Source organism: Pan paniscus, chromosome 2 (genome assembly GCF_029289425.2).
Source record: "Pan paniscus chromosome 2, NHGRI_mPanPan1-v2.0_pri, whole genome shotgun sequence".
Classification (NCBI taxonomy): Eukaryota; Metazoa; Chordata; class Mammalia; order Primates; family Hominidae; genus Pan; species Pan paniscus.
In genome coordinates, this window is record NC_085926.1 from 124,053,509 (window position 1) to 124,071,352 (window position 17,844).

The following is a 17,844-nucleotide window of genomic DNA, read 5'->3' on the forward strand; positions in this document are numbered from 1 at the left end:
TGTCTCCAGTTCAGCTGGACAGGGAACCAGAGGCCATGGGACCTGCTGCCTCAATTGACCCAAGCGGGCCTGACACACTCTGACTCACCTGGCCGAGGGACTTGATTCCCGCCGCAGACCAGTGTGGCCCCTTCCTTCACGCCACACTGGCAGTACTCCATCAGCTTCACAAGGTGGGCATGGTGATTCTGCGGCCCGTGGTCGGTGTCCCTGTCCAGCGGGTTGCCCACCTTCATCTTCCGCACCTCTTCTACCTGCAGAAAGTCCTCCAAGTCAGGTGTGGCTTGTGCTGCCGCAGTTTCGACAATGATCCTCACCTGACTCAGCTCTCACGGCTGACCCCTGGGGAAAGTCCACACTCTGTTCTAGCCTCAGGGCTTTCTGAATTCTGACTCTAAATCCACCTTCCAGGCAGAAATCCCAAATGGCTCCTATGTGCAGAGGGACAGAAGTCTCCAAGGAGACAGGAGCCCAGCAACATATGGGCTGGAAATGGAGATATACAGGGGTGTGGGTGAGGAGGACAGAGGCCGGCATATTTGACTAGTTGAGATGGGGCTCAATACAACATGTATCTGACTCTGGTCCTGCACCAGCCTCATGGACCAAGAAGCTGAAGGAACTGTTTGTCCGGGGGACTCCAGGATGTGGGGTAGGTGGGATACACCAGCCCTGCTGCAATAGTCCTGGTGCCAAAGTGGGAAAGAAATTAAGTGAAGGGGAGGGGCCCAAGGCTCTAGTCTGCTGACCCTCCCCCTCCAAGGCCAGGGCATCTCACATCTTGCAAACTCTGCACCCCTAATCAGCCCTAATCAGACACAGGTGTGACTCGAGCACCCGGAAAACCCCTCTGCTCTTCTCACCAGGGCCCACTGTGTGCCTCTGACTGTCCTGTCTCCACCCTGTAGCCAAACCCGGTTGCTTTTGTTCCTTATTCTCTGCTCCTGTCCTGTCGACCCAAACCGCACCCCGATCAAATGGCTTTGTATCTTGGATACAAAGAACAAGCAGCCTACTGAGCCTCCTGAACACTGGCCTCACTTCCTTTATTTGGGATTGTGACTGTCCTGAGAATTATCCCTGGGACTCTGGCCCTTGCAGTCACCCTTCTGTGGAAGTCTCATGACTCCCTTAATACCCCCAGACAGGACCTTGTGTGCACAGCTCTGTGTCCCCGCAGCCACACTCCCCCCATGACCGCCACTTTATCTCCAGTAGTCCCTGGGTCTGTATCCTGGTCCTGCTATTCCTGTGCCGGGCCCATCGTGGCAGTGGGCCTCACTTGGCCGGGCAGGCCAGCTCCCCAACTATGGAAGATGAGCTTGTGCCTCCCATCATGTGGTAGAGTCTGTTTCCTCACCCCTTGAATCTGGGCCGGCCTGTGACTTGCTTAGGCAGCACAATGCATGGAAGCAATGTTTCGTGCATTTCAAGAGGCCTCTCAACTTGTGCTCTCACTCTTAGGAGTCTTTCCACTGTCCACGTGAACATGTCCCAGCACACGCTGCAGAATGCAGGCCCCCAGGGCAACGACAGCTGTCCCACGAAGCCGTCCGCTGCCCCGCTGCCCCTGAGTCTCACTGCAGATGTTTGGGCAAGCTCTGACAAACCCAGATGAGCCCCAGCAAACCCCAGCCTAGACTGCCACTGCTGCCCACAGAAACATGAGCTGAGGGCAGGGCTGTCATTTCCAGCCACTCCGTGTTGAGGGTCGTTATATGGCAAAAACTGTTCTAGCCCGTCCTAGAAAGTCCTTCCTTTTCCCACTGCTTCCGGACTCTGAGCCACCTCCCCAGGTCCAGCACCAGCTCTCCTCCAGGGGCCCCTCCCTCACCCCTCTGCTCATAGGCCGTCTTTTTCCCTGGTTTCCCAGGTACCATCTCTCTGAAACCATGTGTGGCGGTTGCTGGCTGTTTCTCCCGCATCCCTGCCGCTATCCACTGGGATTAGATGCTGCTCTCCACAACCTAGGGGCGGGGGGGGGGGGGGGGTGCGGTGCTCTTCGCGGAAGCTAAGCCAACCTCAGCTTGCTCCCCCCCTGGTATCATGGCCTGGATGAAGGATGGCTGAGGCCTGGCTCGTGTCAACCCCACAGTGTTTTCTAACAGAGGTGGTGAGGAAGGAGTCATGTCCCACTCTGGCACCATGTGGTGAGAAGGTAATGCTGGTGCCATCAGCCCCATACTCCCACCATATCCGAGCTGCTTGGAGAGGATGAAGCCAACCCGCTGAGGAACTGAGAAACCAGGCATTACAGACCTCCCAAGGGGACTCAGGACGGCCCATCTGTCCCGAGGCCAGCATCAAGCCTGCTCTTCCAGGTGTGGCTGAGTGGATAAATCTGGTGGGAGACACTGTCCTGTGCCCACCAGATCCCCGAGGCCATGCAAGGTGGCTGCAGAGCCTGACGGGAGCTACTCTCCCCTGCTGGTGGCCCACAGCCAAGCCTACCTGCCACAGGGGCCCACAGCCTGGCCACTTGGCTCCAGGGGTATGCCTGTGTAGGGGGATTCGTGCTCCAGGGCCCCTGTCCATGGTCAGGCCCAGGCTGACCTGAGACCAGGCTCTTGCTCCATTCTGTCCAGTCCTCCCCTGGTCTCTTCTCTTTCCAGGCTTCACCCAAGAGTCCACTCTGAGTAAATCACCTGCACTGAATTCTTGCCCCAGGCTCTACTTCTAGGGGACCAACCCAAGATGGGCCCTTTTTGGTGATGTCAGTTGAGCTACAGGTCTGCTATTTCTTGGTGAAATAATAAAATCCAGTGAAGACTCAGCACAGCTCCCGCTGTGGGTTCCCTGACCCCCGGGGGGAGTGTCCTCCAGGAGGAGCCCAGCTTCACTTGACCCTGCCCTGTCTCCCCTCCAACCCCCTCCAGCCAGGCTGCTGTCCCAGTGAACCAGCCGCCCGCAGACCCTGGGGCAGGACTTACCACCCTCCGCACGAACTCATCATGAATGGAGTCCTCCACAAAGAGTCGGCCTGCTGCAATGCAATTCTCTCCTTTGTTGAAGAAAACAGAACTCATCCCCTTCAGAGAATGGACAAGAACACCAGGTCACTGCTCCTCCTGGGACACCAGCCCCCGGCTCTGCCAGGGCCCAGCCGCCTCTTCTAATTAGGAAAGGAGGCACCCGTGTGTCCTGATCTCCTCCTGTGGGCCCCACTCAATCCTCAGTCACCTCAAGAGGAGAGGTGAGAGGTAACTGTGTGGGAAGTGAAGACGCTGAGGCCCATGCAGTGACAGAGAGACACCACGCCCCAACTCCCACCACTGGAGGATAAGGCTGCCATCCACACTGCAGAGCATGGGGACCAAGTGGGAGTGAGCCTTGGCCTGCCTGAGACCCTCCTGCACCCTGGGTGGCTCACTGGGGCGGCCCAGGAGGTGCCGACTCCTGTTTCAGAGTCTACACTCTTGGGAGCTGACAGGAGAGATGCCAGCCATGTGTGTAAGCATGGAGCAGGCGGTGGGTGACAGGGCAGAGGGTGGGACACAGGCAGGCAGCCCTGACATGGGTGGGTGAGAGGTGGGGCAGCCCTGGCCCAGGGAACTCCTGGCAGGAGTCCAGAACAAAGGCCCTCAGAGGCCCCAGGCAGCCTGCTTTTTCAAACTCGCCTGCTGTGGGAGACCCAGGGGAGGACGGAGAGCCATGGTCAAGCCTGGCTCTCCTGGAACCTGGGACTGCACAGCCAATGACAGGGCCCCGACCTCCAGCTCAGCACAGGGCCCAGCTAGATCCCAGGGCTGATGGGTTCACCCGGGCCCGTGAACAAGGCCCTTGCCTCCCTCAGTTTCTCCACCAAATGAGGTTGGACTCCCTTTCACACCCAAGCTAGGATGTTAGGCCACCCTCCACGGCACAGTGGAACTTAGATAGGGCCGGGGGCATATCTGGGGACCTGGCTGAACACGGTCTTACTGGTTTGCTCCCACAGGAGTCAGGACAGGACCAAGGCAACAACAATACTAATGGTGAGAACAAGGAGTGACACATGTCTCAAGTGGCACTTGCCACTAATCTAAGCCCTTCAGACATATTCATTCTGCAGCCACCCAGGAGGTGGGTATCACCATGGTCCCTATCCACAGGTGGGAGCACAGACGCCACAGAGGTTAGGTAACTTGCTCAAGGCTGCCCACTAAGTCAGTGGTGGAGCCAGGCACTGCACCCACGGCCACCGGCAGAGGGTCACTGTCAGCAGGGCTGGGCCCAAGTGCTCAGAGTTCTGCTTTGCTCTTTTATTTTAAAAACACACATTTTATTGTGTATATTTGAGGTTTACAGCATGAAGTTATGGACTACATATAGATGGTAAAATGGTTACCATAGTGAAGCAGATCAACACATCTGATTTGCCCTCTCATCAGACAGAAAAGGCTGCAATGTTTATTTCAGAACAGATGGAGCTGTGGCGTGTTTCCTGATTTCATATTTATATGTAATACACACACACACATATGTTATAGGCAGTTGATCTCAGCTATCCTGGCAGCTATGAAACTTCTTGGGAAGTATGTTTGGAGGGCACACGTCATTCTTCCCTAAGCCTGCTGCCTGCCATGCTATGCTTGTGGTGACACTATGGACTCCACCAGGGCTACACGTGTGAGTGTGGCTGTGGAATCAGAGACAGGGCCTCCTGGTCCCTACAGTCCCTGTTCCCGCTCACTGTCCCTGCCCCCTCCAGGCCCGGCCCTCACCATCTGCACAGCCTTGTTGAGGTCACAGTCAGCAAAGATGATGAGGGGTGACTTCCCGCCCAGTTCCAGGGACACCTTCTTCACGTTACTTATGGCACAGCTGCAAGGAACAGAGGGCTGGTGGGGCCGGTCCCTCCAGGGCAGGTAGGGGCATTGGGACCCCCGGTGGCAGGGACCTGGGTAGGCCCAAAGCATGCTTTGCTGCAAGAAGCAAGACCCGGCCAGTGCCTCCCCACTCCCCCCCACCCCTTGCGGCTTCACATGGCCACCTGCCTTTCCTTTCTGGCCTGTACACACCAGGCCTGTGCCCCACTGCCCCCTGGACTGCCCTTCCTGCTGCCCACTCCACACCTCATTTCCTGCAGGCCTGTGTTCCCTTCTCTGGGGTGCCTCCCTGATCGCCCTGTATAAAACCACAGCCTGCCTGTGCACCCCATCTGCTGTCCTTTCCTCTACTGCATGTTGAGCTCTGACCCCACCTGCAGAGCATGAGCCTGGCCAGGGCAGGCACGCATCTGTCTGGGTCCTATTACAGCCCCGGTGCCAAGCACAGTGCCTGCACGCAGCTGGTGCTGCACAAATTAAGGAATACAAAACAGCACCATCCACTGGCACAGCTGCAGGGGCCCAGAGGCTGGGGCACCTCCTTGTATTAGTGGCAGAGCAAACAGAGAGGCTGGGAGTCATGAACACATCACATCAGTGGGCAAGAAATGCACTGCAGGGATGCTGTCCTCAGCTGGACACTCAGTCAACAGCCGGCAGGTAGGAGGCTCCACTGGGGAGGAGAGGCCTCCTCTGCAGAAGCAACCCAGGGAGATGGCACCCATCTCAGCTGCAGGTCTGTGTGACACGGCTGCCTGGGAAGAAGAAAGCAGCAGAACCAGGGATGCTGGGGCAGGAAGCTGCTCAGAGCTCTGCTTTGCTCTTCTTTTTTTTTTTTTTAAATAAATTTTACTGTGTATATTTGAGGTTCATAGCATGATTTCGTTTTTTAGTTTTGTTTGTTTGTTTTGTTTTGTTTTGTTTTTAGATGGAGTCTCACTCTTGTCACCCCGGCTGGGGTGCAATGGCATGATCTTGGCTCATGCAACCTCCACCTCCCGGGTTCAAGCGATTCTTCTACCTCAGCCTCCCGAGTAGCTGGGATTACAGGCACGTGCCACCACGCCCGGCTAATTTTTGTATTTTCAGTAGGGACGGGGTTTCACCATGTTGGTCAGGCTGGTCTTGAACTCCTGACCTCAGGTGATCTGCCCACCTCGGCCTCCCAAAATGCTGGGATTACAGGCATGAGCCACAGCACCCAGCCTTTTTTTTTTTTCCTTTGAGATAGAGTCACACTCTGTTGCCCAGGCTGGAGTGCAGTGGTGTGATCTCAGCTTACTGTAACCTCCGCCTTCCGGATTCAAGCGATTCTCCTGCCTCAGCCTCTAGAGTAGCTGGGAATATAGGCATATGCCACCACACCTGGCTATTTTTTTTTTTTTTTTGTATTTTTTGTAGAGATGGGGTTTCACCATGTTGGCCAGGGTGGTCTCAAACTCCTGGCCTCAAGTGACCAGCTGGCCTCAGCCTCCCCAAAGTGCTGGGATTCCAGGTGTGAGCCACCATGCCCAGCCTAGTATTTATTTTTTTAAATAAAATGTTCAAATTGAGGTACTTTTTTTTTATTCTGTTCTATTTATTTATTTATTTATTTATTTGAGCCAGGCTTTCTTTGTTGCCCAGGCTGGAGTGCAGTGCGTGATCTCGGCTCATTTAGCTTCCGTGTCCCAGGCTCCTTCCACCTCAGCCTCCCGAGTAGCTGGGACTACAGGCACGTGCCACCACATGCCCGGCTATAGCATGAACTACATATTGATGGTAAAATGGTTACCATGGTGAGGCAGATCAACATATCTTGCCCCCCAAACCCTCTGTCCAGCTCTGGAGTGCTCAGAGCTGACATTTCCTGAGCCCTCACCCTGGACTTGACTCACATGTGCTCAGACATGACTACAACCTACACACCTCAGAGGAAGAGACCAGCTAGCTTTTGAATTAGGAGAGGAAAACCTGCAGTGACTACTTGCAGTTACCCCATTCCCCTACCCACGTCACTCAAAGTGCAGGTGCCAAAACCCACCCCCAGAAGTTCAGTGTCAGGGCTGGGGCAGGCTCCAGTGTCAGTCAGGGCTCCACCTGTGGTCTGGCCCTGGCTGGCTCTCCCAGCTTGTCAGTGATGGAGACCAGAACCCCTGCACTGTCAAACTGCTGTAATGGAACTGGTGGGGGACCCAAGGCATGGGTGTGGCCCAGGTCATATTGTGGTTTAGTGACAGAGTCTGGGAGATGACACCAGTCAGTTTGAGGCCAAAGTCCAAGGATGAAGACATGAGTTGACCTAGATCACTTCTGTCCATAGAAATAGAATGAAAGCTTCAAACACTAGCCACATAGACAATGGGACTTTTTTTGATGGTAGCCACATTAAAGGAGTTCGAGACCAGGCTGGGCAACATAGCAAAACCCCATCTCTACAAAAAATTTAAAAACTTATCCAGGTATGGTGGCACGTGTCTGTAGTCCCAGCTACTCGGGAGGCTAAGGTGGGAGGATCGCATGAGCCAGGGAGGCAGAGGCTGCAGCCATGATCACGACACTGCACTCCAGCCTGGGTGACACTGTGAGACTCCATTGAAAAAAAAAAAAAAAACCTGAAAAGAAGCAGGTGAAATTAATCCTAATAGTATATTTTATTATATTTTATTTAACCCAACTAATCAAGAATATTATCATTTCAACTTGAAATCAATATAAAAACTTAATGAAGGCAGAGCACAGTGGCTCACGTCAGTCATGCCAGCACGGAGATGGGAGGCCGAGTCAGGTGGATTGCTTGAGCCCAGGAGTTTGAGACCAGTCTGGGCAACACCGTGAGACCCCATCTCTATGAAAAACACAAAAAATTAGCTGGGCTTGGTGGTGCATGCCTGTAGTCCCAGCTACTTGGGAGGCTGAGGAGCATCACTTGAGCCCAGGAAGTCAAGACTACCGTGAGCTATGATGGTGCCACTGCACTCCACCATGAGTGACAGATCAAGACCCTGTCTCAAAAAAAAACAACAACAAAACAAAAAAAAAACCCAAACATCCTATTAATGAGCTATTTCACTTTTTTGTGGGTGCTCAGTTCTTGAAATCCATGCGTGTTTTATACTCTCAGCACCTCTCGATCCAGCCCCTTGCTGGTCTGACAGGGCTCCACAGGTCTCCGCCCAGGCCTCCCCAGGGCTTTGCCAGAAAGGCAGATGCCTCTTCAGCATTTGCATAGATCCCAGCAGGGCCACGGAAGTGGCTGTGCCCTGGAGCCTGGGAAGCAGGACACAGCTCCTGGGACAGCACTGCCATGTCCCAGGCGCAGCCCACAGCAGTCCCTCCTCTGCTCCACCCCCAGCCACGCACCTTTTCATGATGTGCTTGCCCACCTCTGTGGAGCCTGTGAACCCGATTTTCCTCACGTCAGGATGGTCTGAGAGTCTCTGGCCGACCAGGGAGCCTGTGGGCGGGAGGGAGGGGGGAATCAGGGTGGTCCCCCTGGTGCTGGGGAGGCAGGAGCCCACCTCCAGGCCTGCACAGGTTCACTGGGGGTCTGAGGCCTTCAAAATGCTCCCCACATGCTTGATCCCCATGGTGCCTGGGGCTCATGGAGCCTCGCTCCCTATTAGGGGCTGAACTGTGTCCCCTAAAATTCAAATGCTGAAACACTCATCCCCTGTACCTCTGAATGGGACTGTGTTTGGAGATGTGGCCTTTACATAGGTGATTAAGGCAAAATGAGGTCATTGAGATGGACCCTAATCCAATCTGACTGGTGTCCTTCTAAGAAGAGGAGATTTGGGCAATGACCATGCGAGGACATGGGTGGAGAGCCGTCTGCAAGCCCAGGAGAGAGGCTGCAGGAGAAGCTGACGCTGCTGACACCCTGATCTTGGACTTCCAGCCTCCAGAACTGAGAGATGATAACCGTCTGTTTCTGAAGCCCCAGTCTGCGGAGCTTTGACACGGTAGCCCAAGCAAACCAACCCACTCCCCACATGGCTTTTCACCATCAGGCAGACCCCAAGGTGAGGGCACCAAACCTTCAGCTCTTGCAGGGGCTCAAACAGAGACCCAAGGATGCCTGATCAGGTCCCCGAGGGATGTGGCATCCTAAGCATCATAGACTCCAAAACACCCGCCCTCAGGTGAGCCAGCCAGAGGCCTTGCCACCTGCTGTTCCTCCCAGGGAATGCCATGATTCCTGCCCCGTCCCACGCCCCCAGCCCCTACTCCGAGCCACGCCCTGCACAAACCCTGTCCCCAACCTGGCTAAGTCCTCTCTGTCCCTCAGGTCTCCATCTCAACGAGACTTCAGAGTGGGCTCCCTGACGCTGCCTCCTCCCAGACTCAGCGTAGCTCCCCACTTAAGCCATTATCTTGTTTTGGCTTCTGACTCTGCACCCTCCTAATTCGACTCTTACTTCTCTGACGGCTCTTTTTCCATCTCCTTTCTCACCTGACCTTAAAATACCCAGCACCTCTGGCTCTGTACCAGGCCCTCTTCTCTCCTCAGCTTACATTGCGTGCTCAGCTGATCTCACAGGCTTCCAAGGGCCATCTTCAGGTATGTCACCCCCCTCCAAATCGGCCTCTCCAGCCAAGCTCCTCTGGGATTCAGATCCATTGGTCACTCCTCTGCCTGCTTGGCATCTGCACTTGGATGTCTTCTGGCTTCTCAAATTCAACATATTTGAAACTGAACTCTTAATCGTTCACCTAGACCTGCTCTTCCTCCAGGGTTCTCCATTTCAGTAAACAACTTCTTCTGGCAGCCATTTGGTTCAAGCCAAGAACCCAGGAGTCATTCTTGACACCTCCCTTTTCCATCCCATGACTCACTCAGTCCAGAGCTCCTGCACCTATCCAGTCCCTCCATCTTCCACCACTCCCCTGCCTCCAGGCTTGTAAAATTCATATGCCCAGGCACGCCCATGAAGGTTCCAGTTTGGCAGGTTTGGAATAAGACCCTTGTATCCTCCCTCTATATACAGTTAAAGCTCTACCAGTGATTTTGATACTAACTCCATTCCACCACTCCCCATTAAATCACTGTTTTGGGGAGAAAACATTTGCAAAAGATATATCTGACAAAGAACAGGTGTCCAAAATATACAAAGAACTCTCAAAACTCAACAATAAGAAAACAAACAACCACTAAAAACTGGGCAAAAGACAGAAATAGACACATCACCAAACAAGACAGACAGATGGCAAGTAAGCACATGAAACAGTGCGCAATGTCATTTGTCATTAGAGAATAAAAGACTAAAACAGCAATGAGATACCACTACACAGCTACTAAACAACAAAAATCCACAACATTGATGATGCCAGATGCTGGGATGGATGTGGAGCAACAGGAACTCTCAGTCATTGCTGAGGGAACGCAAAATGGCACAGCCAGTTGGGAAGACAGTTTAGCAGTCAGTTTAAAAACCAAATGCACTCTTACCATATGATCCAGCAACTGTGCTCCTTGATATTTACCCGAAGGAGTTGAAAACTTACGTCCACACCAAAACCTGCACACGAATGTTTACGGCAGCTTTACTCAGAATTGCCAAAACTTGGAAGCTACCAAGACGTCCTTCAGAAAGTGGATGGATAAGTAACTGACGTGAATCAGACAAGGGAAATTATTCAGTGCTAACAAGAAATGAGCTATTAAGTCACAAGAAGCCATGGAAGAACCTCAAATACATATCACTAAGTGAAAGAAGCCAAATGAAAAGCCTGCATATGATTGCAATTACATGACATTCTGGAAAAGGCATAACGATGGAGACAAGAAAAAGCTCAGTGGTTGCCAGGGGTTAGAGAGAGGAAGAGATAAAAGGTATAGCACAGCAGTGGAACTACTCTGTGTTACACTCTAATGGTAGATGCAAGGGATTACACAGTTGTCAAAACCCATAGAATGTACAACCCAAGAGTGACCCCTAAACTACGGACTTCGGGGGATAATGAGGTGTCAATGTAGGTCATTGTTTGTAACAAACATACTCCTCTGGTGCTGGATATTAGTAGTGGAGGGCTGTGTCTGTGTGGGGGCAGGTGGTGTATAGGGACTCTGTACTTTCTGCTCAATTTTGCTATCAACCTAAAACTGCTCTAAAATCAAGTATATTTACTAGTAATAATAACAATAGTAATAAAAATAACAACACTCTCTTAGGCTATTTAAGAAATATTTGCAAAAAGGTATCATATATCAGACCACGAAAATTCTCCATTTTAGAAAACAAAATTTTTACAAGCTGTTATGTGTTGGACTGTGCCTCCCTCAACCACTCACTAGAAATTCATAGGTCACCATCCTAACCCCCAGTACCTCACAATGTGGCCTTATTTGGGGATGAAGTCAGTACAGGTAAAATTAGTTAAGATGAGGTCACTGGGGTGGGCCCTGATCCAAAATGACCGGTGTTCTTATAAAAATGGGAGATTTGGGCACAGACACCATACCTTCAGGGAAATGCCATGTAAAGATGAAAGCACAGATCGGGATGATGCTTCTACAAGCTAGGAGGAGGCAAAGAAGAACTCTTCCCTAGAACCTTTTAGATGGAGCATGGCCCTGCTAACACCTTCCATCCAGACTCGTAGCCTCCAGAGCTGCGCGGTGCTGCCTTGCAGTGGTTTATGCCACTCGGTTTGCAGTGCTTGGTGACAGCAGCCCTGGCAAACTCACATACAGGCCATAGTCTCTGATCATGACATAATACAATTAGAAATATAAGAATGGAATTTTAAATTTTAGACAAAAAAAAACTTGGCAATTGTTTTTAAATCTCTTTTTACTTACTGGGTTAGAGAGAAGACCAAAACTACAACTATATGATATTTAAGAGTAATAAAAACATGAACACAACCTGCTCAAAAGGCATGAGGCAGGAGTGCATTTCTGGAAGGCCAGCTTGAGGAGCCCTGCGGACAATTCCCCAGGGAAACCACTATCCTGGTGAAGATGATCTAAAAACAACCACTTAAACTCCCTGGAAATTTTTCTAAAGGCATACGACAAATGGAGAAACATTCTTCAAGAAAATCTGACTCTCAGTAAGAGCAGGGAATATCTGCGGCACTGAAGGCACAGTCTGCTCCCTCCCCTTGAGGGAAGCTCCACTCCAGGCAGGTGTGGCCAGGAAGGCAGCGCTCCTTTCCTTCTCAGCTCCCAGCGAAGGAAGCTGGCATCCACCAGGAGGTACAGGCCACCAAGCCCTCTCATCTCTGCCAACTCTCAGTTGCAGAAGCTAAGTTCTTGGTGACTATGGCTAAGATGCTGGGGCCCCTTCCTCCACCCAGACCGCACTCATAAGGGGAAGACTCCAACTCAGGTGTGCCAGATGGAGAAGACAGTACATGACTGTATTCAAAGTGCAAGGCAGAACAAGTGCAAAGAAAGAACAAGAGTGTCAACCCAGAATCTTACGTCTAGCAATACTGTGTTTCAAAACGCAGAGGCAAATAAGGATATTGCCAGATAAACAAAAACAGATAATCTGTTGTTAGCAGACCCACCTTACAGGAAATACTAAAAGAAGTTCTTCAAGCTGAAAGCAAGTGACTACAGACAGTAGTCAGAATCCACAGGAAAAAGCAAGGAGCACTGTAAAGGTAATTAGGTAATTATAAAATACAGTATCAATGCATATTTTATTTGCTTTCTTAACTGATTTAAAAAGCGATTGTGTAAAATGATTATATACATAATTGTATAATTGTGGGGTAAGAAATAGAAATCTAACATATTGGACAATAAAAGCAGAAAGGAGGTAGGTGGGAATAAAGCTTAAATGGAGTAAGGAAATGACAGCAGATAGTAGCTCAAATCCATAGGACCAGCTGAAGAGGACCAGAACTTGTGAGTCAGATAACATATAAACTCTGCACATAGGGACTTGTTCTCCTTTCTTTTCTCAACTTCTTTAGTAGGTGTAAAATTAAGTAATATATATAGCAATATATTATTGGGTTTGTAACATATATAGATGTTCTATGTGTACAAAAATACATGATCCTAGCACAAACAGGGAGAAGATAACAGACCTATCCAGAAGTAACATTTGTACATTGCACTGGGATTAAGTTCATATAAATCTGAAGTTGATTTTGATAAGTATATGATAAGTCCTAGAGTAACCACTAAGAAAATAACTAAAAATGTATACTGAAAATAATTATTGAAAGCATTAAAATGTTATGCTAGGAAATATTTGCTTAATGCAAAAGAAAGCAGTACAGCAGGAGAAACAGAGGGAAAAAAGACAGGAGATTCATAGAAAATGAAAAGTAAAATGGTAAACCCACTGTATCAATATTTAATGTAAAGTCTCCAGTCAAAAGGCAGAGATTATGAGACTGGATAAAAAACAAGATCTGACTATATGTTATATATGGAGGCACATTTTAGATTCAAAAGTATGAATGGGTTGAAAGTAAAAAAATGTAAAAATATATATCATGTCAACAGCAACCATTTGAAAGCCAGTGTAGTAATACTAAGACAGAATTGACTTTAACACAAAAACGATCATGAAAGATAAACAGGGGCATTTATAATGAATGATAAAAGTGTCAGTCACAAGGTGTGAGGTATCACCAAAACTCTTTTTTTTTTTTTTTTTTTTGAGACAGAGTCTCGCTCTGTTACCCAGGCTGAAGTGCAGTGGCACAATCTCGGATCACTGCAAACTCCACCTCCCAGGTTCAGGCGATTCTTCTGCCTCAGCCTCCAGAGTAGCTGGGGTTACAAGCGCCTGCCACCATGCCCAGCTAATTTTTGTATTTTTAATAGAGACGGGGTTTCACCATGTTGGCCAGGCTGGTCTTGAATTCCTGACCTCAGGTGATCCACTCACCTCGGCCTCCCAAAGTGCTGGGATTACAGGTGTGAGCCACCGTGCCTGGCCATCACCAAAACTTTTGCAAATGCTTTCCTTATTTGAACCAGAAAAAAACTGAACTAAACTTTCAACCCAAAAAGCTGCAAAAAAAAAAAAAAAAAAAAAAAAAAATAGAAGAACCACTCAGGAGAACACACAAGGGAATAATAAAAGCAAGGGGGAAACTATAAAAATAGCCATGGAAAAGGTAAGGAAATCCAGGAGCTGTATTTGATTTTTTTAGAGTGGAGGATGGAGACAAACAAGCAATAACTTTTCACCAATTTAATCAACTTAAAAAGAGAGAGAAAAAGGAAAAATATAAAGAATGTATTATAACAATCAAAAGGAAAATCCAAAAAGGAGATAAAAATTATGAGATTATTATATACAACTTCACGCTAATACATTTGAAATCTGCACAAGAAGAGACTTTTCCATAAACTAGACCACTAAACACAACAGAAACTTAAAAAATGATTCATGTATGACCTCCCTAAATGCTTTAAGCCTGAAATGTTCTAAAGAAAAATTCTCTCAAACTTCCAAGGGCAGAAAATCCCCAAGTAACAAGTTTATTCCAGGGCGCGTGGACACACACACACACACACACACACACACACACACACACACACACTGGAATACATTCAGCTGGGGCATCTGAAGACGAAAGCCCTTCCAGGTGCGGGTGCCCTCCCCCATGGGAGGGGCCTCCTTTGTCACAGGCTGGCCCCCGCCTGGGCTGTCCCCAGGCTACTCTGCCCTCACGCCACTATCCAGTAGGGCCTGCTCTGCCCAGTGGCATCTCCAGCTGCCAGAAGCCCTAGCCCTGCCCCCGACAATGGCTCTTACCAGATCCTGGGAGGACGTTAACCACACCTTTGGGAATGCCGGCCTTTAATGTCAGCTCTGCAAACTTCAAGGCTGTGAGTGGGGTCACCTGGGGGTGGGGCCAGGAAAGGAGACTGGGTAAGGAGGTTTTTGAAAGTGGGGCTCTGCCTTCCCTCCCCGCCTTCCTCTCCCAGCAGCCCAGCAGCAAGCTGGGAGGAGTAGCTGCAGATTGTGGCACCAGGAAGACCCCAGGAAAGCCACCAGAGGGGGCCCTGCCTGCCCAGCCGGTGCGCCCACAGCACCAGCTGGGAATCAGGGTGGGCCAACGTCTGGTGCCCTAGCTTCTCCTCCTGGCAGGGCTCCAGCCGGCCAGGCCTGGGTTCCCTTCTGCACAGCATAAGTTTCTAAAGCCAGAGGTTAAGGTCTCCTCAGAGGGTTGTGTGTGATGCTTAAATAAGCAAATGTATGTAAATTACTACCTAATTTGTGATACATGTTGAAATGCTTGAGGCATGCCTGACTCAGGGTAAATACTATCAATGTCAGCCATCATTATTGTTTTTCATTACGTCAATGCCCTTGCCGCGAAATTACCCCAAAGAAGCTGGTGAGTGGGTGCCCTCCTGGGCACACCATCCCTGCCGTGTCATGCACCATCCTGGGAGGCAGGCAGCAGGCAGGCTGTCATTGCCAATGTACAGATGAAGAAACTGAGGCTCACTGGGTGTGTCCTCACTCCCAAGGACCTTCCCAGCATGCCTGGGTGACCCCTGACATCCCGCCTCTACTCCCCCACCTACACTTCTCAGACACCACACTGCATAGCTTCTGTGTGCAGGGATGGGGACCACGAATCCCACCGCTCACCCTGCTTCTCTCCAGGACTTCTGGTCTCGGAAGCCACATAAGGGACATGGCACCAGCTTTATGGATAGACTACTCAGGCTGTCTTAGAGCATGGGGCCTGGTTTCTGCCCCATGAATCCAGAGTGCAGAAATCCCTGCCTCTGCTCACCCGAGCAGCTGCAAGTTCCAGCACAGCCAGATGGCCTCAAGCAGCCATGGCTGAAAAAGAGTCTGCTTTGGAGAGCTCTGCCTGCCACATACGCCTCTGCCCACTGAGAGTGGGGCCCATGGAGGGCAGCTGGCATTAGCAGGACCCTTCTTCCAGTGCCCGTGTGGCCAAGAGAGGCCCTTCCCTTCCTCCCTTATAGAGTGAGTTCCTGATCCTCTCTGTGGCCTGCAGGCCCTGTCCAGAGTGAACCCACGCTCACCTGAGCAGGCTTGATCACCACTGTGTTCCCGGCAGCCAGGCAGGCAGCTGTCTTCCAGGACAGCATCATCAGGGGATAGTTCCAGGGGATGATGATGCCACAAACCCTGCCACACAAAAGAGGCTGGCCTTTGTCCTTCTTCTCCACCAGGCCCACAGTGGACCTGCCAATTCCCTCCACCTCACCCAGGGCCTGACATCCACTCTCAAAGCCAGGCTTCCTGATAAGGCACCCAAGGTCCCTCTGAGAGGCAGCTCACGCCTGCTGTTTCTGTCCTGGATGCTACAGTAAGAATTGGTCTGGCAGCAGCCCCTCTTCCTAGCAGGGCAGGATGGCATGGGATACTGGACCATTTCTGATGGAAGCTGTGGAACTGTCTGGGGCACAGGCAATGAGAGAGGGTGATGGCAGGCAGGCACAGGTGAGGACACAGGCCAGGGTCAGCTAAAGAGGGTTAGGGGTCACCAGGGGTGGGTCAGGAGGGCCTGGAGAGGGTCCTCCAGAGTGTGAGGCCAGGTGTCAGTCCTCAAGAAGAGAAGACAGAGTCAGCAAGGCAGCACTGATGAAGTCAGGGTGCTCTGTGTGAAGCCATGGTGCCCAGTGTTGGTGCCACCCTGGGTTCTAGAGCGAGCCTCTGGCCAGGCACAGGTGCCTCATACTCAGAGCACCGTGGGCACTGGGGAGGCCGCAGAGTCCCAGGGACCAGCAGGCACACTGGTCGGGTATGAATCCTGTGTGGCCCTGCCTTCCCCCCATACAGCACCACTTTGGTTGAGCGCTGGACAGTCAGATGAGGACATCCACACAGAGCCCCCTAGACCACGCAAGGCTCCTGTCACCACCCCACCACCATCACTGGGTGTTTCCCCAAAAGAAAGCTGCTTAGCCAGACACAGGCGGTGGGCAGGACCCGTGTGAGGCATCAGGGGGGAGCAGCAGGGAGCACTGAGATAGGGGAGCTGCCCCACACCCCACACACACCCAGGAGATTGGGAGCACAGCACGGGCTGCTGAGTGTTCCCAGGGAGCAGGTGAAGCCGTCGGTTACAGTGAACGGGGCTGAGGGGAGCTCGGAAAAGAAAACACATCAGAAAAGCCCCACAATTATGTGCTGAATTGTGCCCCCACTCCCCAATTCGTATGCTGAAGCCCTAATCTCCAGAGTCTAATGGCATGCCCTTGCTTGGAGACCAGATTGCTGTGTTGTAATTAATTAGGATGTGGTAGCACTGGGGTGGGCGGGCCCCTAATTTAGGAGGAATGCTGTCCTCATACAAAGAACACCACATGGAGAGACAGACTCACAGTGGGAATGCCAAGAGGGCATGAGGCAGAGACGGGGTCTCCCTGCAAGCTAAGGAAGGCCAGAGGTCACCAGCAGCCACCAGATGCCAGAAGAGAGGTCAGGACAGACCCTCACAGCCCTCATGTGGAAACAGCTCTGCCCACATCTGACCTCAGATTTCCAGCTCCCAGAACCAGGAGACGAGTTTCCATTGATTAGGCCCTGGATTGGTGGTCTCTTCTACAGCAGCCCGAACTGATGCCCACACTCACTGGTTAGGGGAAAGGCCGAGCCCCGGGACTGGAGTGTGCAGAGCTGGCCCTGGCACGGGGTCAAAGGAGCAGGGCTGCAGGACCCAGGCCCAGGTGAATCCTCCCTGCCCAGCTGCTGTGAGAACCGACTTTCATTAGCCTTGCTGCCTCTGATTCCTATTGGGCTTTCTTAGTGGGAGACTGAGTGGACATCCAGTGAGACAACCACCCCATGGTTCTTAGGCCCGTCCCTCCCTCCCTTGGGGCCATTCTGCTGTGCGGCCCTGAGCCCCCTCCTCTGCCCTCTGACACTCCTGGGGAGCTGCGTGGACGGTGAGGGTGGAGTTTCTTCTCTCTCTCGGGAGCATGGAGCCTGGGCAGGGGACACCAAGCAAGGTTTCTTGGTGTCCCCAAGAAATGCTTGGCTCACTAGGGAGCTCGAGTGGCTGTTGGGCCAGGGTGCGGCTGAAGACATGAGGGGAAGGGGCTCCCCACGAGGCAGCTGCAGCCTCACTGCTGAGGTTGCGGTGG

General features: G+C 51.5%; 1 protein-coding gene across 5 annotated transcripts in view; it reads right to left on the reverse strand.

The window, feature by feature from the left end:
• Positions 1 to 17,844, reverse strand: part of ALDH1L1 (aldehyde dehydrogenase 1 family member L1) — a 77,642-nt gene that overhangs the window by 6,309 nt on the left and 53,489 nt on the right. For all 5 annotated transcript variants that reach the window (XR_004670696.3, XM_003815231.5, XM_034957277.2 and 2 more), the window contains 6 exons: positions 15,778 to 15,883; positions 14,525 to 14,612; positions 8,151 to 8,244; positions 4,704 to 4,803; positions 2,931 to 3,029; positions 89 to 254 (listed from right to left, as the gene is read on the reverse strand). Coding sequence is in view for 4 of the 5 variants with exons in the window: in XM_003815231.5 (XP_003815279.1) it covers positions 89 to 254; positions 2,931 to 3,029; positions 4,704 to 4,803; positions 8,151 to 8,244; positions 14,525 to 14,612; positions 15,778 to 15,883 (653 nt within the window). In the remaining variant the exon portion in view is untranslated. The remainder of the gene's footprint in view (positions 1 to 88; positions 255 to 2,930; positions 3,030 to 4,703; positions 4,804 to 8,150; positions 8,245 to 14,524; positions 14,613 to 15,777; positions 15,884 to 17,844) is intronic.